This window comes from Mauremys reevesii, linkage group 3 (assembly GCF_016161935.1).
Source record: "Mauremys reevesii isolate NIE-2019 linkage group 3, ASM1616193v1, whole genome shotgun sequence".
NCBI classification, from domain to species: Eukaryota; Metazoa; Chordata; order Testudines; family Geoemydidae; genus Mauremys; species Mauremys reevesii.
Genome location: NC_052625.1, coordinates 38,225,629 through 38,250,404, shown reverse-complemented (window position 1 = coordinate 38,250,404; position 24,776 = coordinate 38,225,629). Strand labels below are relative to the sequence as shown.

General features: G+C 43.1%; 1 protein-coding gene across 6 annotated transcripts in view; it reads left to right on the top strand.

Annotated features, from left to right (window-relative positions):
• Positions 1-24,776, top strand: part of THADA (THADA armadillo repeat containing) — a 335,835-nt gene that overhangs the window by 219,977 nt on the left and 91,082 nt on the right. For 4 of the 6 annotated variants that reach the window (XM_039529575.1, XM_039529574.1, XM_039529572.1 and 1 more), the window contains exon 30: positions 6,703-6,818. The exons of 1 other annotated variant lie outside the window; for it this stretch is intronic. In XM_039529575.1, the coding sequence (XP_039385509.1) occupies positions 6,703-6,818 (116 nt within the window). Of the gene's footprint in view, positions 1-6,702; positions 6,819-8,257; positions 8,300-24,776 lie in introns of those variants that run through there. One more of the 6 variants, XM_039529576.1, reaches the window with a different exon arrangement.

Here is a 24,776-nt window from a genome sequence, read left to right as displayed (position 1 = left end):
CCATACAGAGATCTCCAGCGAGCTTTTAAACGGCCAAAAGCACACTCCAGAGTCATTCGGCATCGGCTCAGCCTGTAGTTGAACCGGTCCTTGCTCCTGTCAAGCTTCCCTGTATAGGGTTTCATGAGCCAAGGCAGTAACGGATAAGCAGGGTCTCCAAGGATCACAATGGGCATTTCGATGTCCCCTACTGTGATCTTCCTGTCTGGGGAAAAAAGTCCCGGCCTGCATCTTCCTGAACAGGCCACTGTTCCGAAAGATGCGTGCATCATGCACCTTTCCAGGCCAGCCTGTGTAAATGTCAATGAAACGCCCACGGTGATCCACAAGCGCCTGGAGACCCATAGAGAAATACCCCTTCCGATTAACGTACTCGGATGCTAGGTGGGGTGTGTGCCAGAATAGGAATATGCGTCCCATCTATCGCCCCTCCACAGTTAGGGAAACCCATTTGTGCAAAGCCATCCACAATGTCCTGCAAGTTCCCCAGAGTCACGGTTCTTCTTAGCAGGATGCGATTAATGGCCCTGCAAACTTGCATCAACACGATTCCAACGGTCGACTTTCCTATTCCAAACTGGTTCCCGACCGACCGGTAGCTATCTGGAGTTGCCAGCTTCCAGATTGCAATAGCCACCCGCTTTTCCACCGTCAGGGCAGCTCTCAATCTCGTGTCCTTGCGCCGCAGGGTGGGGGCAAGCTCAGCACTCAGTCCCATGAAAGTGGCTTTTCTCATCCGGAAGTTTTGCAGCCACTGCTCATCATCCCAGACTTCCATGACGATGTGATCCCACCACTCAGTGCTTGTTTCCCGAGCCCAAAAGCGGCGTTCCACGGTCCTGAGCATTTCCGTGAATGCCACAAGCAATTTAGTGTCACACGTGGCAGGCGACTCGATATCGTCGGACTCCTCACTGTCACTTTGGAGCTGAAGGAATAGCTCAACTGCCAAACGTGTTGTGCTGGCGACGCTCATCAGCACAGTCCTCAGCAGCTTGGGCTCCATTTCCCACAGAAATCGCGCTTCACAGAGAGAGAGTAAAACACAGCAAGAGACTCACAATGGTGCCAAACGTGGCCAGAAAAACTATGACTGCTGGGATGTGAAGCGATGCATCACGGGGCGTTGGGACAGGAAGCGGAATGACCCGCACCCTTCCGTCCCCTTCCCACAACCCACGGTGCCAAAATGGGACGAGGTGCTCTGTGGGATAGCTGCCCACAATGCACCTCTCAATACAGCGCTGCAAATGCTGCAAGTGTGGCCACACTGCAGCGCTGTTAGCTGTCAGTGTGGACACACACCAGCGCTGTCCCTACACAACTGTACGAACACAGCTGTAACTCCCAGCGCTGCAACTCTCAAGTGTAGCCAAGCCCTAAATGTTTATGTGGACAAGCCCTTTGACTGGGACCCTGGTTTTGGGAGTATTCTTTTTAAAAGCACATTTTGTACCTGTTTTCTTTGTTTTCTTTCTTTATTTGTGAACTACCTTCGCCCAACCAACTGAAGGAGCTGTCAGCTAGTGCAGTTGGTGAATTTGGCAGAAAGCTTGTTATACCAATAGAATAAAAACCAGCAGGATCTTATTAAGAGGGGTAAGGCAAAGATGCCACATTTATTGTAAATATAATAATAAAGCAAAAGATAAAAATAAACAATGTTGTTTAACTATTTATTCCTATCACTACTTATTCCTTACACACACACATTATATATATATTCACACAATCATTCATTCAAGTTCTGTATAGGTGTTATAGTTACCAGCCTAGAAGTTGCTCATGCCAAGTTACTGGCCAGGTATCTTGGTCATGAGGATGGAGCCGAGTCTGTGTCAGATGCACCTGATGCTCCTGGAGGTTGGCAGCGGAACCAGAGACTCAAAGTCCTCAATCTTTAGAGTCCATTCTTATAGGAATTCATTCCTATGTTAGTCTATGGGAACTGTTTCATCCTGCTGTTGCTGACTCAATCAGCAGATGGCACATTCCTGGTGGCTCCACACTGTCCAAAGTTTGTGTTTCTCATCCTTCCAGGTGTTGGGGTGGATCCCAGTTTACCCTCTTGGGGTTGTCTGGTGGTCCACTTGACACATTCTTCGGCCGATTCATAGATTCTAGGACTGGAAGGGACCTCGAGAGGTCATCGAATCCAGTCCCCTGCCCTCATGGCAGGACCAAATACTGTCTAGACCATTCCTGATAGACATTTATCTAACCTACTCTTAAATATCTCCAGAGATGGAAATTCCACGACCTCCCTAGGCAATTTATTCCAGTGTTTAACCACCCTGACAGTTAGGAACTTTTTCCTAATGTCCAACCTAAACCTCCCTTGCTGCAGTTTAAGCCCATTGCTTCTTGTCCTATCCTTAGAGGCTAAGGTGAACAAGTTTTCTCCCTCCTCCTGATGACACCCTTTTAGATACCTGAAAACTGCTATCATGTCCCCTCTCAGTCTTCTCTTTTCCAAACTAAGCAAACCCAGTTCTTTCAGCCATCCTTCATAGGTCATGTTCTCAAGACCTTTAATCATTCTTGTTGCTCTTCTCTGGACCCTCTCCAATTTCTCCACATCTTTCCTGAAATGCGGTGCCCAGAACTGGACACAATACTCCAGTTGAGGCCTAACCAGCGCAGAGTAGAGCGGAAGAATGACTTCTCGTGTCTTGTTCACAACACACCTGTTAATGAATCCCAGAATCACATTTGCTTTTTTTGCAACAGCATCACACTGTTGACTCATATTTAGCTTGTGGTCCACTATAACCCCTAGATCCCTTTCTGCCGTACTCCTTCCTAGACAGTCTCTTCCCATTTTGTATGTGTGAAACTGATTTTTTCTTCCTAAGTGGAGCACTTTGCATTTGTCTTTGTTAAACTTCATCCTGTTTACCTCAGACCATTTCTCCAATTTGTCCAGATCATTTTGAATTATGACCCTGTCCTCCAAAGCAGTTGCAATCCCTCCCAGTTTGGTATCATCTGCAAACTTAATAAGCGTACTTTCTATGTCAATATCTAAGTCGTTGATGAAGATATTGAACAGAGCCGGTCCAAAACAGACCCCTGCAGAACCCCACTTGTTATACTTTTCCAGCAGGATTGGGAACCATTAATAACTACTCTGTAAGTACGGTTATCCAGCCGTACGGCTATCCAGCTGATGGGTACTCCTTTTCTAGGCTGGCACCTCCCTAACCATTCATGTACATCAAGCATTCATCAACATACATTCCATATCTTAACCATATTTTAATTTACTGTCTCCACCACTTTCGGAGTGTGTGCTAATTCATTTGAGACTCCCGGCCCTTTAATCACAGAGAGTGGGGGTCTGTTCCTAGGAGCTGTTGCTGTTACGATGAAGTGAAAGTCACTTAACGGCTTATAGCGTTTGTTTACATTGTATCAATTACAGTTTAAGGCTCACAGCAGCGGTGGTATTATAGTGTTCACTTCAAGAACAAAGTCAATTAACTTGTTTGTAAGTTTTACATAGTAATAGAGTATCTTTCACAGAACAGATACAATCAATGGTTTCTACAGACAGTAGCTTACAAGTTTTAACAGAAGAACTAAAAGATTTTTGTATTTGGTGAAACTGTTGGATTTTTAAAGCGGGGGGACAAATTATGGGGGGGGCCCACTGTCACTTAGGGGAATCACTGTTAGTACCTTCTTTAATATCCCTACAAGCTGACACCTCAAGGATCATGTTTCCACAAGGGCTATTATAGGTTGCCACTTTGCCCACCCCTTTCCACCAAGCCAGTGAGCCCTTCTGCAAAAGTCCATAAGCCAGACCTACCACCCAAGCAGAATCTAACTTACTGGGTGCCATGGAAAAAGGACGAGAGAGAGGGAAGGACTGGCTTCATGTACTTCCTGCTGCTGCTGCCAAAACCACATTCCTGCACAAAACTCCCTAACCTCCCATCCCCTGCACCATGTGTAATTTTGAAATCTGGTCACCCTAATTGTTGTAAGTTCATCCACCTATCAAGAAGATAGGGAATGGTAGGAATTTAATCACAGGGCTATTGACATAAAGACTTAGGTCACAGGAGTTTGTGAAGGAAACACTCCCAGTGCTAGTCCTGTGTTTTTTTATAGTACATCTGAGCACTATGGGGCTGGATAGATCCCCAAAGCATGCAATTGGTGCCAGTTTCCCTACACGTGCAGTCAATGCCCTCTACCTTCAGCACTAAACTCCCGCACCTACGGGCCAGTTGACTTTTTCTCCTCTTCAACATCACTCCTGGTAGCAACTTTTCTTACTCACTGCTGTTTTGCAACTTTGCATTTAAGAAAAAAAGTATGTATATAAAATGTGTATATATTGTTCAAATATGTTTATTTTTTGTTTGTTTTCTTATGAAATCAAAAATTTGGTATGACAGCATATGCCCTAAAGGCAGTGAATCCCAGAATGGAAGAGATGACTTCTTTGTTTAGGAATATTTGAGGTGATACACTTCTATAAAAATAAATGCTATTTGGTGATGGATTATTTTGTTGTTTAAAATGGAGGCAAGTTTTTGCTTTTTAATTTGGTGTGTTGAACAGCTGTTAGGAGCTTTAGGGAAAAAGTGGACACAAAGCGCTTTGAATTGTTCAAAGAATGTCCTTAAAATGCCTCTTGTGGCTGCATTGATCATTCAGCTCTGAACATTATCAGAAAATATTGCTCTGATCATAGCCTCCATGTTCAGACCCCTTAGTTGTTGACATAATACTTCAGTCCTAAGTTCTCTTAGTTATAAATCATTCCACATTTGTTTGGTCTCTAGTTGTTGGTGAGGAAATTGCAGCTCCTGATTTCAGAATGATCTAGCCAGAGATTTTATATAATGACAATGCGACATAGGTGGCACAGTTGAAAGAAGACAGCTTTACTTTCACAAGCTAGGCTGAAACTTACCCAAAGTTACAAAAACATGTTTGTTTGTTTGTTTTTCCCTGATTAAACTGAGTAAATGTGGCACCGAGTTTATACACTCGTCATCAAGTTGCCATTTGAGCTATGTTGATTTTTTTTTAAACGAAGGACATTTAGAAGATTTGATTGTTGGAAAATAATTGTAAACTAAAGTGTACACAGTTTATAACTTAGGCCTTGTCTATACTACCAGGGTAAGTTGACCTAACTAGCGGTGTCTACACTGTGCTGCGTCAACAGGAGATACTCTCCCATCGACTTACCTTACTCCTCTCGTTCCAGTGCAGTGCCGGAGTCGACCAGAGAGTGCTCTGTAGTCAATCCCCGGTTAATGTAGACATGGCCTTATTGTGTGTTGCAAAATTGTATCATTTTACAATGGCTTTTAATCAATAAATATTAAGTTAGTGGTGACAGCATAGAAAGCTTTTGTAGTTTGTTGTTATGTAACTCCCTAGAAGTGGTGTTGGGGAAGTCAGATGGCATTGCAGGTCTGCTTTTCTGTAGGTAGGAGAGCCCTGCAATAAATATAGGGAAGTAGGGCAGCGTTTTTTGTTGTTGTTTTTTTTCCTTCATCAGCTGTAGTCAGGGTCCAAGTTTTGAGGGCTTCAGGAAGGATAGTTTGGGACTATCTCAGGTGTTCGTGAAACTGTTAATATACAACACTTTTCCCTCCTGTGATAACATCACTACAGCAGCTGACATTCTAAGAAAAGAAATACAGTAAAAAATATCATGCACGGGGGATAGCTCAGTGGTTTGAGCATTGGCCTGGTAAACCCAGGGTTGTGAGTTCAGTCCTTGAGGGGGCCATTTAGGGATCTGGGGCAAAAATCTGTCTGGGGATTGGCCCTGTTCTGAGCAGGGGGTTGGACTAGATAACTCAGAAGGTCCCTTCCAATCCTGATATTCCATGATTCTGTTATTTTAATATTATGAACAAGTCTATTAATAGGCAGAACAATGTTGAAACATTGGGCCCAGAACTTGCAATGAGATATGCACAGGCATTTTGGCTCTAGGGATTCCTCTGTGCACATCTCATTGCAGGACTGGGGCCTATCTCTTTTTTATTATCCAAGTAAAACAAACATGCAGTTGATAGTATAATAACCAGTTAATTAGAATAATTACTCCAAAAAATGAAACCAATTTCTTACACAGTTTTTATCTATGACCTGTAGATTCAAATAAAAGCTAGAATGTTTAACACAGATGTCATTACTACACATACTATTTCATTAATTTTAAAGGGTTAAAACAATTTAAAAAGTGATTGTACTTGTTCTGATTAGGTTGATGAAAAGATAGAAGTCTCATTAGGAGGGACTAGTTCTAAGTAATTTCCATTTGTAGAATAAGCATGCATGGATTTGCTGCCACCTCTAGATCGATAGGTTCATTTTGAGTAGATGCAAAACTGCTGGTGTCAAGAAATATGTTTAAATTGTTTTGCTCTTGAAATCAGTTATTAGGTTGTTTTCTATATTTCATTAGTTATAAGCTTATTATTATGGGATAATTATCTTTTTATTTTGTATTGTGAAAAGTGCACGTAATAGAAAAGTAGATTGAGGATGTAACTTGCCATTATCCAAAACTAACACACTTTTCTGCATGAACAGTAGAGGGTCATTTTGCTAGTGGCAGTTTTCTTCTACAGGGTTATTTTGAAGAAGGGTGAAAGCTAGGAGCTGAGGAGTCAAAAAAATATTTTTACAGCGGTCTGCAACTTTTTTTCTTTTTGGATTTAGGTTTTTCACTTGCTGAGGTCCTACTTGGAATCTAAACACCGGGTTAATTCAAACCTTCAGCAGGGGCTTGTTGACATCATCACTTGTATAAAAGCCAAAGTGTGGTTGGCCAAGAGGTATGTTCAAAGACCATATATGCAAGAAGGTATCAAAGACTACTAATAAATACACTGAAGGGTTGGAGGGGGCTGTTTTTGTGTGTTTGTTTTTGAAAGGCTATTGACATAAGTGCTGCAGAAATATTCAGAAATTTGAGTCATATTCATAAAAAGTATTTATTCTTTTGGCCTCCCCCCCCAAAAATAAAGGAAGAATAGCGTTTATGTGCTTTTCTCACACACATCACTTTTTTTTTGCTTTATCAAGCTTCTTTCCTATATATGAAATAGTTGACTATCGTTTATATACCACAAAAGATTCAGAAGTCCAAATGTAAACAGTCATCTCAAATATTAGGTGAACAATACTTGCATTTAGATTATACCAGGAGAAAAAGAACAAGAACATTTTAAAGAAAGGATGAACATGGCTGTTATGATAAAGTCACGGTAATATATACAATATGGTCAGTAGCATGGCCATACTTTTCTTATTTTCTCTGGTCATTCTCACCAAAGAATGTAGAAAATGTGTCAGAGCATGCAAATGCTGGATCTTTTGCACGCTGTGTCCACCCAAACATCAGCAACGCAGGATAATTCTGGACATCTTTCTTCCGTTTTGCTGCAGAAGAATGTTGAGGTGGCCAACATGCCACCATAAAGCAAAAAAAGAAAATAGCATGTTATTACAATGATTCTCTGAGCACATGTGAAATATTAATAAATTGTACACACATCCTGTTGACCAACGTCAGTAGAAAGATACCTGCATAAAATAAACTAAGAGCGAACCCCACCCTGACAGAAGAGATGGGCCTTGCATATGTCTTAATTATATGTGCATAGTATTTTTAATCAGTTTAGATGCTCCCATAGACTCTTTGAAATGTGCCCATTTTGTAAATGAATAACATTATTAAATATGCTAGTCTTCTGACTTTCAGGAGAAAATATATTTGTAGGTTTCGGATAGAGGAATTCTCTGCAGCATTGAGACTAAGAAATCCAGCTTCCTAATCTGGATGTGTGGCCAAACTGCAATATTTCCTCTATTTCACTTGTACATAAAAAGCCACTCTCACATAAAATGACCGTATGCATTAATGTAAGCCTGCATCATTAGGCCGTTTTCCTTTGTGTATCTGCTCTAGACTCCTTTCTTGATTCATACATTGTAAATTATGGTGTTAACATATGTATATATGGATATAAAAGATTTTTCTTTTAAATTAATAGAGCTCTTATTATTTAGCTTTGACAGGAGGAATAAGAGTGGGATAATTTTATATATATATTTTTTAAACGAATAATGTTTTTCTGTATATTTTGAATATAGAGTTCTGGAAAACTATGTTAAGTCATACAGTGTTGGTTTAAAACTTTTCAAAACAAGTTTTTATCCATAATTTATTTGCTCATTCTCACTTGATCTGTGTTATTTTTTTTACTTAAAGGACACCATGAACAGAGTGAAGTTTGTTTTTACCTAACTGAAGTAATGAAAATATCTGTGAAACATTTGATAACACAATTTACTTGTACATGTATTAAACCTAAAAAGAAAAGGGAATGATTTCACTAAAATGGAGACTTTTCTTCTTCAAGTGGTTGTCTCTGTGGGTATTCCACTGGAGGTGAGCATGTGCTCTGAGAACTTGAGACTGAAAGATTTTACACTAGCAGTGCCTGTTGGTCCATGCCTGTGCCCCGTTGTGCTCAGAAGTGAGGCGTAAGAAGAGGCCCAGAATGACTACCTCTCTAGTGCTTGTGGTCTGAGATGGAATCCTTGGTGTCAGCAGCTTTGCTAACGGACCTGCTTCCAGTCAGGTTTTTCTGTAAATAGTTTTACCTTTTAGATAGTTAGTTAGTTTTAGTGCTTAGATAGTGCTCTGGGAACCAGGGTGTTTCTCCCTTCATTACCTCTCCACCATTTGGAGTTCTTAGTATAGCTGAAACTAGATCCCAAGGTGCAAGTCTGGTGTGTCTTCCCAGTGAGTGACACCCCCCCACCCCCGACTTGTGTTGGTTACCTTGGAATAGGGTTACCAACAGTCCTGTATTAGAAGGGATATCCCTTCTTTAAATAGAAAATTGCTTGTCCCGTACTAAATCAGTATGGGACACCTTTTATCCCATATTGAAATAGCAGGGGGCAGTACCCATAGCTGCATCTTTCCACTCCCTCCCCCAACCCTGGCCCTTCAGTGTTGTGCAGGAAAAACAGTGTCAGGAGGGGAGTGGAATATGCACCCATGAGTACTGGCCCCTGCTGGACAGGGTCCCCTGCTAACTCCAGCCCTTGAGCACAGCCCCATCTACTTTCTCTGCACAGGCTCTGCCTGGCAGAGGAAGTGAGCGGGGCTGTGTGTCCTGTAACTGCACTGAAGGGCCAGGGTCAGAAAGGGGCTCTGTCTGGCAGGGGGTTCAGCACTCCCAGGGTGTAGTGTCCCTTCTCTGAGAGTCTCTGCCAACATCCCCAGCAGGGTGGACAGCACAGCAGCAGGCAAAGACCAGCAACTGCAGCCTCCACCTTGGCTCCTGGTGTCCATGCAGAACCTGAACAGGAGTTGCAGCAGCTGCTGGCCCAACACCTGGGGCCCTGGATTCTCTGCAACATCCAGCGCTGATGAGAGAGAAACTCTAGAAAACTTGGGGATGAGGGGAAAGGGTCTTGTCCCCAGAGGTTCAAGTCAAGATTGGGGACATCTCAGGTCAGTCCCATGTTTTTAAATACAATGTTGGCAACCCTACCTTGGAGAATCCCATTAGTTGCTGTTATTTTCCATGTTGAACCCCAAAATCCTGTGAATTCTGGGTCCAAAGACACCTGATGGAATAATCAATGAGGCCTCAGTCAGACCCTGGATTGTGTGATATTGTACACTGGCTGAAGGTGCATCTCTTGGCCAGATGCTGCCTAGCTCTGGACCATTAGTGATCAGGCCTAAGAATTCTAGCAGGCAGCAGGAAGAGGGTAAGAACAAATGCCCTCATAAAAAGTGGAAAAAATCTCCTCCCAAGACCTTTAGCGAAGGACTGCCTCCTGTATACTAATGAGACTCTGTACAGGTGTGTCAGGAGGTTGTGGGGAGCAATGATCCGAATTGCTGGTATTGAGGTCCAAGAGCACTCCAAAGGTACTAGCCATGAGAGAGAAGGAAGCAATCGCCTGGTGCACTGACGGTACCACACCAGAGTGGGAAGAAGGACTCAGTAGTATCAACATGCACTGCTGGACCTAAGTCAGTATAGTTGGCTCCATGAAGAGTCAGACCCCGCTCCCCAAGTCTTAGACCTGGGTGTACTATTCTTGAGGAACTGGCTCTGTATTCTGACCTGGAATCACCGATACGCTCAGAACTGGAGTTACCTTAGGGAGATACCCACACTGTCAGTGCACTGTATGCCAGTCTTATCTGCCAGCAAAGGCATTACGTAGTGTACAGTACCAACAGTTCCACAGTGGAATCTGAAGATTTGTGTTCCTCTGGTGAGCTAGAACAGTGGTTCTCAACTAGGGGTACTCAGAGGTCTTCCATACAGCTTCCTTACATGAACTCATCTAGATATTTGCCTAGGTTTACAACAGGCTACAAAAAAAGCACTAGCGAAGTCAGTACAGACTAAAATGTAATACAGACAAAATGAGAAAGTAAGCAATTTGTCAGTAATTGTGTGCTGTGATGCTTTTGTATTTTTGTAAGCAAGTAATTTTTAAGTGAGGTGAAACTTGTGGTATGCGAGACAAATCAGACTCCTGCAAGGGGTACAGTAGTCTGGAAAGGTGGAGGCCCACTGGGCTAGAGACTGAGACAGTGGCTCCTCCGTCTGCTTTGAGATGCAATGTTAGCTCTGACAGAGGTTCCAGAGACTGGTAGGCACCCTTGCACTCCTGCAGGCCACGTTACCGGGTTTGGAAGCAGTGGTATCCTCTCCTTGGATACCATTTCCTTACCCTTACAATCTCACTCACAGGACCTATTGGGGTTCTTGGGATCCTTACATCTAACTTCTCAACTTCAAAGGATCTGAGCAGGAATTCAGACTGAGGTCACCTTGTACAGAATAGCCTCAACCCCCTGGGGAGTGTTCTGAGGAGGAAGATCAATGTGAACAGATGGGCCCACTCAGTCACCCTGTGGCACGCTCATCCTTATCTCTGAACAACGTGGTAGCACCGGCTTCACCATTGCCATCCAATGACTACAGACAATTGTAGGACCACCTGGGGAGAATTGCAGAATCACTCCAGATTCCCCTGGAGGAAGTTCAGGACTCCACTCAAAAATTTCTGGACATCTTCCTGACTGCAGGCCCAAGCAAGGGTCAGTCAACAAAGCTATACTGGAACCGATCAAAACAGTCTGATATACCCCAGCCACCAGTGACCTCACTGCTAAGAGAACAGATAAAAATTACTTTGTACTGTCTAAGGGAGTGGAATACTTGTTTTCACACCCTGCCTCAAACTTCCTGGTGGTTCAGGCCATCACTGAATGTAACAGACCACCAATCTAGGTCTGCTCCCTCCAACAAGAATGCTAAAAAATTAGACCTCTTCAGAAGAAAGTTTTTCTTCTCCTCCAACCTTCAGTTTCACATTGTGAATTATCCTGCATTGATGCCTAAATATTACTTTATTAACTACAACAAATTGTCTGAGTTCACCAACAAACTTCCATAGGAACTAAGACCGCAATTTCAGGGCATCATTGACGAGGATAAACTGATAGCCAAGTCATCCCTCCAATCTTCAGTTAATGCTGCAGACATGGTTTCCCGCTGCATGACAACTGTGGTTATCATGAGATGGGCTTCATTAGTTCACCCCTTTGGGTTTCCCAAAGTAGTTCAGGCTACTGTGGAGAACCTCCTTGTCAAGGTCAACAATCTGTTTAGTGAAAAACTGATGAATCTGTGTGCACCCTTTGACAAAGCCAGGCTGGATGGCTGCAAGAGGGTGCTAGAAGGCAGATATATTAGCCCCCGAATGTTAAAGTCCCTCTTTCCTACTAGCAGAGAAGGGGTTGCCTCAGGCCAATAAGGGACACCTGATTCCAGTTAAGGGCTGCCTTAGGACTTCAAGTAAACAGAAAAGTCCACTTTAGTTCCAGTGCCAAGTATAGACTTTATCAGAGCAACTGTGGACTAAATTTCAGTGATAACATACTTACCTGTGGACAGATTCCACATGAGCAGGGATTTCATCTCCTGGCTCTGGCAATAGTTAGATCCCACCAGGATGTCCTAGGCCCCATGGCTGCCTTCACCTACATGACTCTTTAGCAAGGGCTCCACATAGTCCACCTTCAGGCATTGTTATGGACAGTCTGCAATCTGAGCAGGGAACCTGGACAAAAAAAAGTCTGCTCCCTTCAGTGACCTGACATCATTCACCTACTGGGAAAGCAAAGAAGCTGTGTGCATTGGCGTTCCCTTCATTCTTACCCTCCCACCTGCAAAGATGGTGACTTTGGTTGGCCCTCTACTGGAGTGGGGAGCACATGTGGATGATCATATGGCTCAAAATTTGTGGTCCCAACAAGAATCCAAGCTGCACATCATCTCAAACTGCAAGCAGTAGACGAAGCCTGCAAAAGATTCCTTCCTTTCATCTAGGCCCTGCACATTCAGGTCATGTCAGGCAATATGATCATAGTTTACTACATAAACAGGGAGGAGTGGGATCCACTGCTTTCACATGGGAAAGTCAAACTCTGGAAGTGGTATATCTAATACCAGATAACCCTGTCAGCAGTGCCCTCCTGGGAATACTGAACACTTTGGCAGACAGACTCAGCAAGCACTTTCACAGGGAACACTAATGGGAACTGTGTTGACTCAGTGGCACAGAACCTCTTCTGGGAGTGGGGATTCCCATTGTGGGTCCTCTTCATCTTCCAGATGAACATGAAATGCCCAGCCTACTGTTCCTAAATAGTTTAGGGTCACAATTTCTGAAGAGGCCACATCCCTAGTTCAGTGATGAGAGCCATTAGGATATGCCCTCCCACCCATATCTCTCTTACCTTCAGCCCTGAGGAAAGTCAAGTAGAACAACCCATCAGTAATCCTAGTGGCACCCTGATGGTTGAAACAGTTTTGGTTGGTGGCATGTCAATGCATCTAAATCCATCTGTTTCTGAATCTGCTGACTCAGGAAAAAGGCAAGCCCAACCATCCCAACTGAGCATCTCTCCATCTAACAGCCTGGTATTTGAGTGGATGATGAGTTTAGAAAGGTTATGTTCAGGGAAGGTAAAAACCATCCTCAATAATAGTAGGAAAATCTCAGTAAGAAAACATTATGCAGCTAAGTAGAAGAGATTGTATGTCTGGTGCTAGCATCATCAGATACCTCCAGAGGACTGTGTTCCCTACCAACTTGGACTACGGCCTTTCCCCAGAGAAGTTGGGCCTATCTCTGAGCTCTCTGCATGTGGATTTAGCAGCGATCAACACCTTCCATTCTCTGGTGGTGAACTGTTCCGTCTTTACTGACACTATGACTTTAAGGGTTCTGAAACCTTTATCAGAAGCTTTCATCTGGTACTGAAACTGATGCGAACATCTTGTCCTTCTACCTTCTTCATCTGTCTATAAAAGTGGTCTTCCTCACTGTGATCATCTCTGGGAGGAGAGTTGGTGAGCTCGGAGCTCTTACAATGGACCCTCCCTACACAATCTTCCATAAGGATAAGGTTTCTTTGGGTGTGTCTACACTGCAGCATAAGTCTGGGCTCAGATTCAGGGTTGAGCCCCAACCCTGCTTCCATCTACACGCACATCTGTCAGGCTTGGACTCAGGGTCCTAGGACCTTGCAAAAGTGGAGGGTTTGAATCCAAGTCAAGCTGAAACCCAGGACTCAAGCTCTATCACTTTGCTGTGTAAATGCAGCCCCTCCTCAGCCCTCCAACATCTGCCAGAATTATCCCACAATCCCATGGGCCAAGTTTCTTTGTCCTCTCTCTCCCAGGAATCACCAATCAATTCCAGGGAAACAGAAGCAACATTCCTCTTGTAGTGCAGCAGCTCTGCGAGTCAGCATTGAACTCTTCTACTTCGTTCTAACCACTGAGCTGTGAACACACCTTGGGAGAATATTGTGCTCTTGCAATGGACATCAACCAAAAGAAGTCTTTTGCAAAGTGCCGTGCTTCATGGTCACAGGAGCACAGCCAGACTGTGGTTAATCTCTAGTATGTGACCAGGACAACAATTTTTAGTTTGGGATTTTAGCAAAAATATTAGGAATGACCACGCATACCAGCAAATAGTAAAGAATCCGCCAGTGCTGGAAATTTACCAGACTGGCAACTAGTGCGGGGAGTGGATTAAGTGGTTCAAAACTGAGTACTGGGAAATCAGGGGCCAGTACCAATTGACACTGCTAGTATAAAACCTTCTAGCTGCAGGTGCACCAACAGTGGAATGCCAATAGGATCCAGACATCTCAAGTAACTTGTTACTGTAACCCCCTTTCCCTCTCAGGGCATTTCCTGAGGCTTAGTTGGGTGCCCTAGCATTACCAGACTGCGCAGCTCCCCTCAGCTATTCATTAGTCCCAGGAAATGTCCTGCACCAAGGTCATTGTTACTACTGCAAGATGAAAATGGAAAAACAAATAGGCATATGGATTCTTGTTAATGGCTGACTCGGTTTCAATTGGCATATACAGGGTAGTTCCAGAGAATAAATACGCCATACAGAATTGGCCAGATGGGGAAAATAAGTGTAATTCCATTGCAGTAAATGAGTGAAGATCTGGCTCCTTTTCTCTCTATTAATCTATCTAATCTGTCTTCTTTATATGGTCCCTGTCACCATAGTACTGTAGCACCTCCCAAGTATTTAAAAATAACAGTAACAGGCTCTTCGCAAATGTTTCCAGTAATATCATATGATTAGAGCTGGGCAAAATGTTTTGCTTTTTTGCCAGTAATGCAGTTTTGGTCAACTCAAAACTATTCGTAAATTTGACAGGTTTGCAGCTCTGGGCATTATGGCTTTGGTTAGTTCCTTAAGTACTCTAAGGTGAATTTCATCAGGTTCTGCTGACTTAAATACATGTAATTTATCTAAATATTGTTTAAGCTGTTCTTTCCCTATTTTGCCCTCAGATCTTTCCCCCTTTTTGTTAATATTAATTATGGTCACAATTAACCTTTTAGTGAAGAGTTAAGCAAAAAAATTAGCACAAAACTCATCTCAAAATATCGAAATCCTCCATGAAACAGAATTACCTTTCTCTGCACAACTCTAGTCCTATATGTATGTCCTAGAAAGAGAGAGAAGCAGACTACAGCAAAGAATTACCTGTTTGGTTTTTTTAAATTCTAAGTATAAAAAACCCTGTAATATCTCAGATACCACAGTGTGGTGACGCTTGGCAAACATGATCTTTAGTGGCAACCGGTACTTATTTGCAATGGGTAGTAAAGCTAAAAATCATGGGGAAATAAATTTTAAAATTATTTAGTCTTGTATTATCGCCACTAGTTTCACATTCTGATTTGATTAAAATTAATTTGTCATTTCTGTACTCGTTCTGCATGGTTCCTAGCAACTTGAGTTAAAATATACACTTCCACTGTGCTCTGGAGCAATTCTTCTTGAGAGCCTCATACTCTTATGATTCTGGATGACAAGTGTGGGTCTCAAAATTATGAGGCCAAAGTGTGCTGTTACCTAGCAACAGCACTTAGGTGCATGAGCTGATTCCTGCTCCAGATATACTTAGCTGTCAGAAGGACTGTCCCTTTTTTTTCTTTTTTGGGGCTGCAGACAGCAGTACTATTTTCTAAACACTTAATTTATTAGCATAAAAGAGACTGAGACATTATTGCATAAATACTGTAGCACTGTAATTTTATTTTTTCAGGCAAAGGCATGTCTTTAGGGAACAAAATAAGACTTTCCCCCCTCATTTCCCCTAGTAAGCTGATTTTTTTCCAATGTGTCTCAGAAAACTTTTGGGTTTTTAGCTGAAATTTTCAGCCTATCATTAAAACAAACCTAGTGGGAGTTTTTTCTTTGTGGTCTTTGCTGCTAAGGCATCAAGGGAGGAAAGGCACTGATATTTCACCTCATTTAAGCTGTAGCTTTTAGTCTTTCCCTCTATTTGCTTTTTTTTAAAAATGATACTTTTCAAACAGCTAAATATTTATCACTACCCTTTTTGGACAAATATTAAAAGTAGGGGGTTTTATTTTTCAGGTTGAGTGAATTTGATGCTTATTTTCTGTCCTTCCTATTTTTTTAATTTTTATTAAGGTGATCTTTTTTAAAGTTTTCCTCCATGTTGTTCTTGTAGTTTACACTTCGTTCATTGCAGCATTTTTTTCTTTTTCTAAAAAAGGCTATGCTATGCCTTTCCCTCAAATGCTACAAACAGCAAAATAACATTATTTTACTTTAACATTTATTAAAATTATATATATATTTCCTAGTGTCGGAAACACAGAATATTTGAAAAGAACAGAAATGTGAAAATCTTGTTGAAGAGCTAAGCTTATGGGAAAATATTCTGGTGAAAAGCAGTCAGAAATAATCAATATTTCAAGCTGAACCTTTGAAAGATTTTTTACTTAACTGTGTGCCAAGGGGTTAAAAGACCAACAGTAGGTGCCTTCTACTTTGTAAATATAGAAAGTTACAAGTACAACATGGAGCTGTAATTTGTAAAATAGAAGCCATGGAAATATCTGTCTTGTTTCACTTGTGGCCTTTGGCAAGGCAGAATATTGCTGTTGGAAGATTTGTGAAATGTTCACTGCCGAAATTTGCTATGAGATGCAGTGTCTCCAAGTGTCTTTAGTTAGTTTTCTTAATTCTTCTTAAGGGAGGAGAATCAAGTGTCTTTTAGTTCTTGTAAACATCTATGGTATATGTTCAATTTTGCTTACACATCAGTACGTCACATCACACCACAAAGTAGTGTATCAGTTCCTAGGTAAAATCTTCCTTGGCCATTTTCTGACCAAGTAATCCCCCTCTTCAAAATCCTCTGTTGCCCCTCCGTCCTACACTGCATCAAGATCATGCTCCTTATCATTTTTATAAGTCCTGTATGACTTTGACCTCTCCCCACTTATTTGCCTTTGTCTCATTTCATTTTCCTGCTTCTGCAATAAAAGCTCTTCCCCTTTATGTCTGAGACACCTAGCGCATATTAAAATATACATGTATAACTTTCTCATCCAGGATATGTTTCATCCAATAGTTTAAAATTCACAGCAGGCACAAAATCTGTACAATAACTATGTTCTTAGGCATAGCTCCTCTCTTGTACCCAGCATATATAAGAATATTATTTCGCAGCATATCAAATTATGTGCCAAATTAATCTCTGATGTTAACTGTATAAAAGTAAATGGATTTTCACCTGGGATGAATTTGACCTCATGAATTTTTATAAGTCACCAAGGGGAACTGCATATGCGTCTCCTGAAGAGAATGAAAAACATACAACAGAATTTTGGCCCTGACAGAGAACAAGGCCATGACAAAACACACCCACCCCACCATCTGGTCCAATTCATCAAAGACAACTCAAAACACTACATCTCTAATTAAAAAAAAAATCTACTGAAAAAAGAGAGAACTGAAAACTCAGTAAGCTCTCAGTGGCGTCACAATAAAAAGAGTTTTTGCAGCTTTTCCTGAAGCAGTAGTAGCTTCCATGATGTTTCCAGGAAAAAAAAAAGCATGATAGCAGCAGCAAAATACTGGTGATGGCACACAAACTGCAACCAACACACTGAAGAATTTTCACATTGAGGAAACAACATTCTCTGATGCAAGGTTAACAGCTTTCATGTATGGGGGAAATCATGCAAAGGGACCTTGTTAGCAATTGCTCCAAGAAGGTTCCACCGTGGCAGTAAATAGCCACATCTGTACACCGTCACTTGATGTATTGTATTTGAGTGCTGATATTCTTGAGTTTCCAGGCACCAAACAAAAATTCTTTGTTTATGTTGCCTGCACATTTCATCTAGCCAGTGACACTTGATATTTCCGAATGCATTGCTGTTAACATGTCAGTCTGTTGACCATAGTGTTTGCTGAATAGATGAACATCTTGTTACATGGTTAACAGCATTAGTGTTCAAATTTAAAAATTAATAATTAACACCTCATTATTAACACCTCCTCATGAGCACTGGAGGAGGTTCACACCTTTTGCTGCTTTTGTTTCAGTCTTTCATGTCTCCACAAGACAGAAGCTTACAATATGAAGGTTGTCTTTCTCAATCAGGAGGGCAAAAATTTCTTCCAAGTTTTGGTCCCTACTGTGGGTATAAATGGGCTCCGTGCACCTGAGAGCAGAGAATTCTTTTAAGTAGTGTCCATTGGTCCACACCTAAGTTCCCTGTAAGCTGCACAACAAGCTATCAAGGGCTGCGCAGGCGGGGAGAGGCGCCCCTCCCCCGGCTTAGCCCAGCCCTGCCAGAGCTGCTGGGGAGAGGGGCCCCTCAGCTGGCCCAACCCAGTCCCACTGGAGCTGCCAGGGAGAGGGAGAGGCAGAGCTGCTGTGGCCGGGGAGAGGTGCCTCTCACCCAGCCCTGAGCTGCTGCAGCGAGAGAGGGCTGGAGGGAGTTCTCTCTCCACCGCAGTCCCAGGGCAGCCTGCACCCCAAACCCCTCATCCCTGTCCCCACCCCAGAGCCCTTACCCCTGCCTGCACTCCAACTCTCTGCCCCGGCCCCTCGGCCCCTCCCACACTCCAAACCCCTCGGCCCCACCCTCACCACACATTACCTCCAGATTGGTGCACATAACAAAATTCATTCCTCACATGGACGTAAAAAATTAGAGGGACCACTGGGCCACACCTATGCTGTTGCTCTCCTTGTGCTCCAGGATGAAAGTATAAGGGGCAGTGTGGACTGATGCCGCTCCAGTTCCTTCTTACTGCTGCATGGCCTGAATCAGAATCTCCATTGTCCAAAACTACCTCTTCAACATAAATATTACAATGTTTTATATATAGTTAGTGTTGTTAGTAGTTTTACAAGTTTAGCTAGCAGTTGGAGGATTCTCTGGGATGGGGATCAAGCTAATTCCCCCATCACAGGACTTAGATAATGCCCAGGCTTCTGGGCTTCAAAAAACTGTGTCTCTTGCCCTCATACCTTTGCGCTCAGCAATGATCATGTGTGCTGCCTCTATTGCCTCAGAGAAGCTCATTTCTCTGCTAAGCGCAGTATCTGTCGCTCCTTCCCCAGACAAACGTGGCAGGCATAAGAAGTGCATTTTGGAAGCACCTGATGGAACATGCCATGAGGCTTCAGTCAGATCCGAGCCAGGTAGCCACGGCACCCCAAAGCATACATTGGCCTGAGCCATCGAGAATTGCACCTCCTAAGTCGCTGTCTTGACTCAGGAGTGGGAATGGCTAGAATGAAGAACCATTTATTTGTCTGGGTCTTCTCACAAGAGTAAGCATAAAAGCAGATCCCCTTCTAGATCACTAATAGAAGGAGTCCCTCCCAAGCCCTGTCTACGTTGGGCAAGTCTTTGCACTCAGGACACAAAGACTTATGTCCGCTAAGCCTCGTGGTCATGATCAGAAGGCACATAGAAGCAAGTCTCCTTCAGTACTATCCCCACATTGTCATCAGCACAGACCATGGTACCAACTTAGACAAAGCACCAGTAGACAAGGGACCATGAATCATCAGTACCCGCAAAGACCACGCAGTTGGAGACTCCTTCACAAGTGGTACTATCACAGCCCCATAAGGAACTACCGATTACCAAGAGTCTCTTTACACTGAGGCAAGGCAACGAGAAGCATCCTTCGAAGGCTCCAGTATCTTACACCACTCCAGAGTATCCTCTGGATACTTCATCCTCCTGGATTCACAGTCTCCTCAGTTGCTGGGACTGAACCTCACCAGGGAAATTCCAATACCAGTAGACGTCATGGACTCAGGGAGAAGCCCATCTTCCATCCCATCCACTAGCCACAGCTTTTCGGTACCAGTACGACCTCCTTCTCATCAAGAGATCGGATGTACTGGTGGAACTGTCTTACCCTCCACCAAGAGTTCAGCCCAGACAGAGGATCAAGAGCAGGGGTTGTCAAACTGGGGATCGGGACCCCTCAGGGGGTTGTGAGATTATTATATGGGCAGGGGGGTCGTGAGCTGTCAGCCTCCACCCTAAACCTCGCTTTGCCTCCAGCATTATAATGGTGTTAAATATATTAAAAAGTGTTTTTAATTTATAAGGAGCATCACACTCAGAGGCTTGCTATGTGAAAGAGGTCACCAGTACAAAAGTTTGAGAACCACTGATCAAGAGTCTCCTGATACAAGTCTTATGTGCCCAAGTGAGGACCCCCTTGTGGGGACTGAGGGTACCCAATGCCTTGGAATCTACCACAATCTATGTTTGACCCCTCATGGTGACCTAACTGGGGGCAATGGGACTGTGCTATGTGATAGGAATGGAATGTGCTATCCAATGGGAGTCTGTGCTATCCAATAGGAAGTCTTACCATGCCTCCCCTCCAAGAGGCCAACTAGACTCTCTTGAGCCTATGGAAGAGGAGGACAATGATCAGGATCAGCCAATACCACCGATACTGAAAGGTATATCATCTTCCGTGCCTGATGAGGTGGTTACTCCAGCCTCACCATCTCCTCTGGATGACCACAGACAATTCAAAGAACTGTTTCGTAGAGTAGCAGAATTTCAGATCCTCTTAGAGGAGGTCAAGGACTCACAACACAAGCTTCTGGACATCCTACAGCCTACTGGATCCAGCTGAGTAGCACTCTCAGTGAATGAGGCCCTACTGGAATCAGTAAGACCTTTATGGCATATGTTGCCTACCTGTGCCTGAACCCCCAAGAGAGAAGAAAAGCAGTACTTCACTTGAGCTGAGGGAATTGAGTTCTTATTCTCCCACTCTGCCCAGATCTTCTTTGTAATACAAGCAGCCACAGAAAGGTCCAGGCAACAGCATCAAAGGGTCACCCCTATAGATAGGCAAGCCAGGCGTTTGGATCTTACGGAAGAAAGGTGTTTAATTACAGAGGCCTCCAATTTTCAATTTCTAACTACCAGACCTCCTGGCCAAATAAGTTTTTTGAACTATTTTAAGTAAGTTCCATGACTTCAAAGACAAGTTATACCAGGAAGATAGGGCTCAATTTCAAGCCCTTATTGATGATGGCAGATTAGTGGCAACAACCTCACTACAAGCTTCTGTGGATGCTGCAGATATTGCATCGAGATCTATGGTGACTGCTATAGTGATGCATTGGAAATCTTGGCTACACTCTTGGTGTTCGCAAGGAAGGTGTGGAACACTGGACAAGCCCTGCCTTTTGATGAAAGCAATCTGTGTACTGAGAAGACTATAACAGGGTTTAAAAAAAAAGAACTAGATAAATTCATGGAGGATAGGTCCATCAATGGCTATTGGGCAGGGATGGTGTCCCTAGCCTCTGTTTTGCCAGAAGCTCGGAATGGGCAACGGGATGGATCATTTGATGATTACCTGTTCTGTTCGTTCCCTCTGGGGCACCTGGCATTGGTCACTGTCAGAAGACATGATATAGGGCTAGATGGACCTTTGGTCTGACCCAGTATGGCCGTTCTTATGTTCTTGTGAAGACAGATGAATCTTTGCATTCATTAAAAGACTCCAGGCAAACCTTTGTTCCCTCGGAATATATACGTCATCCCCGAAGAGGAAATAATATAAACTGTCTTACAAGCTGAGGCCTTTACCCAGCGTCTCGCCCCAACCAAAAAATTATTTTTGACAAGATGCTGGGGATCTGCAGGCCAATGTTGATGCCATCTCCACCCGATTCTGAGATCTGCTTTGGTGGATGCTTGGTACAATTTTCCCACTACAGGAGAACAGCAACAATGGATAAGTGCATGCTGGATATCATCCATTCTGGCTATAGCACTGAATTTCTCTCCCCACCAGATCACCCTTCCCTGAAGCTTTTCAGGGTTCATTCTCATGAGGAGATCCTCTTTCAGGAGGTAAAATCCATCCTCTAGTGGGGAGCAACAGAGCAGATGGTACTTCAACATCAGGGAATGGGTTTTATTTTAAATACTTTCGTGTGGATATTCACCATTTCCATGAAAGATTTCTCAGATTTGTGGACGGTCCTGACAACTATCAATACAGGGCCTAGCAGCTGCACCCAGGATCTTCATAAAAGTGTTTTCCATAGTAGCAGCACTATTCAGACGGGCAGTTCTTCCATCATCCTGTATGTAGATGACTGTCTTCTTACAGGCAGCACTTGTCCAGCAGTCATTGCATTGACCTTGTCACTGCTCCATCTCCCAGCATCCCTTGGAATCTCTGTGAACATGCAAAAGTCTATCCTGACATCAGCACAGACTAGATTTCATAGAAGCGACCTTAGACTCCAAGCAAGGGCTTATCTCCCTATAGACAGATTTTGGGTTACGCACAACCCTCACATATCACTCTGTATTTGCCTTACTCTACTGGATCATGTGGCTTCATGTACTTACATCCAGACTGCACCTCCACTGCTTGCAGGCTTGGCTTTGAACAGTACATATACTGAGCAAACACAGCATGAACACTGTAGTGAAAATCCCCATCAAGATAAGGGTTTCTCTGACTTGGTGGAAAGAGCCTTCACATGTATGCATGGGCAATCCTTTTCTATCCCTCGCACAATAATCAGAAGCCTCTTTATTAGGATGGGGAGTCTCACAGGACACTTCGACACCCTGGGAAATCAGAATGCATGTGAATCTCCTGGCATTCAGAGCAGCAGGTCAAGAATCTTGTAGGGTATTTTTACTGTTAATCCAATCTCACCATGTTCTCATAATGTCAGACAATATGACAGCCATATTCTGCATAAATAGGGAGGAGCGAGATCCATTCCTCTGTGTAAAAGAGTGTCCAGTCTGTGGAACTGGTATATCAAAAACCCAATGCCCTATCAGCAGTGTAGCTCCCAGGAACCCAAAATTCACTAGCGGACAGACTCAGCAGATACTTTGCCACCAACCACAAGTGAGAATACACAGGTCAGTGGTGAACAGCATCATTGTTAAATATGAAACCCCTGCCCAGGATCTGTTTCCTTCCTCAAAAAGTAATCTTGGGTGTCAAAAGGTTGGAGACCACTGCTTTATTGAATTTCATCTTGGAGAATTGGTCTGAATTCAACAACTTGTCAAGGTCCTTTTGAATTCTAATCCTGTCCTCCAAAGTGCTTGCAAATTCTTACATTTTAGTGTAATCTGCAAATTTTATAAGCATACTCTCCACTCCATTATCTGTGTCATTAATAAAAGTATTGAATGCTACTGGACCCAGGACTGACCCCTGTGCAACCCCACTAGAGACACCCTCCCACTTTGACAGTGAACCATTGATAACTACTCTTTGAATATGGTCTTTCAACCAGTTGTGCCACCCACCATATAGTAAATTTATCTAGACCGTGATTTCCCTAGTTTGCTTATGAGAATGTCCTGTCGGACTGTGTAAAAAGCCTTACTAAAATCCAGATATATCACATCTACAGCTTCCCTCCACCCTTTAGGCCAGTAACTCTATCAAATAATTCAATAAGGTTGATTTGGCATAATCTGTTCTTGACAAATCCATGCTGGCCATTCTTTGTAACGCTATTATCCTATAGGTGCTTACAAATTAATTGTTTAAAAATTTGTTCCAGTATCTTTCCAGGTATCGAAGCTAGTCTGACTGATCTGTAATTCCTGGAGTCCCCTTTGTTTCCCTTTTTAAAGATAAGTACTGTGTTTACCCTTCTCCACTTCTCTGGGACTTCACCTGTCCTCCATGAGTTCTTGAATATAATTGCTAATGATTCTGAGATTGCTTCAGGGCTACTTTGTATTTACACATACAATCACCTCTAGGTTCTTAAAGGGCTTAATTAGAACTTTCTGACAGGTAATAAGACCAGTCCCTGAATGGGACCTTTCAGCATTTACCAAGCCACCTTTTGAACCCCTAGCTACCTGTTCAATGCTTCATCTGTCGATGAAGTTTGGCTTTCTCTTTGCCATCACCTCGGCCAGATGGGTAGGTGAATTGGAGTCCCTAATGGCAGACTCTTCTTATACAATATTTCATAAAGACAAAGTCTCACTGTGACTATGCTTGCAATTCACCCAAAGTAGTTTCTGAATTTCACATAAACCAGACTGTCCACTTGCCTGTGCTCTTCCTAAGCCCCACACCTCTAGCAAAGAGAAGAGATTTCATTCCTTTGAATGAACAGATCAGAAAGTCACCTAAGCTGTTTGTTGCCATAGTGGAATAAGCTCAAGGATAAGCTGTTTCCTCCCAGAGGATCTCCCAGTAGATCTCTGGAAGTATCCAGCTTTGCTATGAGCTAGTGTACCTTCCCTGCCACATGGAGTACAGGTTCACCATAGAACAGCACAGACAGCATCAGTAGCATCATTATTATTATTATTATTTATATTATTATTATTTTATCACTTCAGGAGGTACTTCTGCTTGATATTTAGAAGACAGCAACATGAAGTTCCATCCACGCCTTTTTGAGACATTACACCTTGGTCTAAGCCTCCTCTGCTGATGCATCCTTTGGGACAGTGGTTCTATAAGCAGCCATACTACCTGCATTTTCACACCCTCCTCCTCTCTAAATATTCCTGGTCAATCACTGTCAAGGCTGATTCCCCACTCTGGCACTTCAAGTGCAGAAGGTGGGAGCCCGCAAGGATTCTAAAAATTAATACAGGCCACTCCAAGCTTGTATTAAACTCCCAAGGTTACAGCTTCTCTCTGACCTTGGATGGGTAGATGCTGCCACCACCCAAATGCAAAAAAAACCCCTTTTAACCCAGGAAGGCGCACTTTGGAATTCCTCCTTGTGGGGTACCCTCAAGCCCTTTCATCCGCCCCCCCCCAAGCTAATAAAACAACCTATGCACAAACCTGTTAGG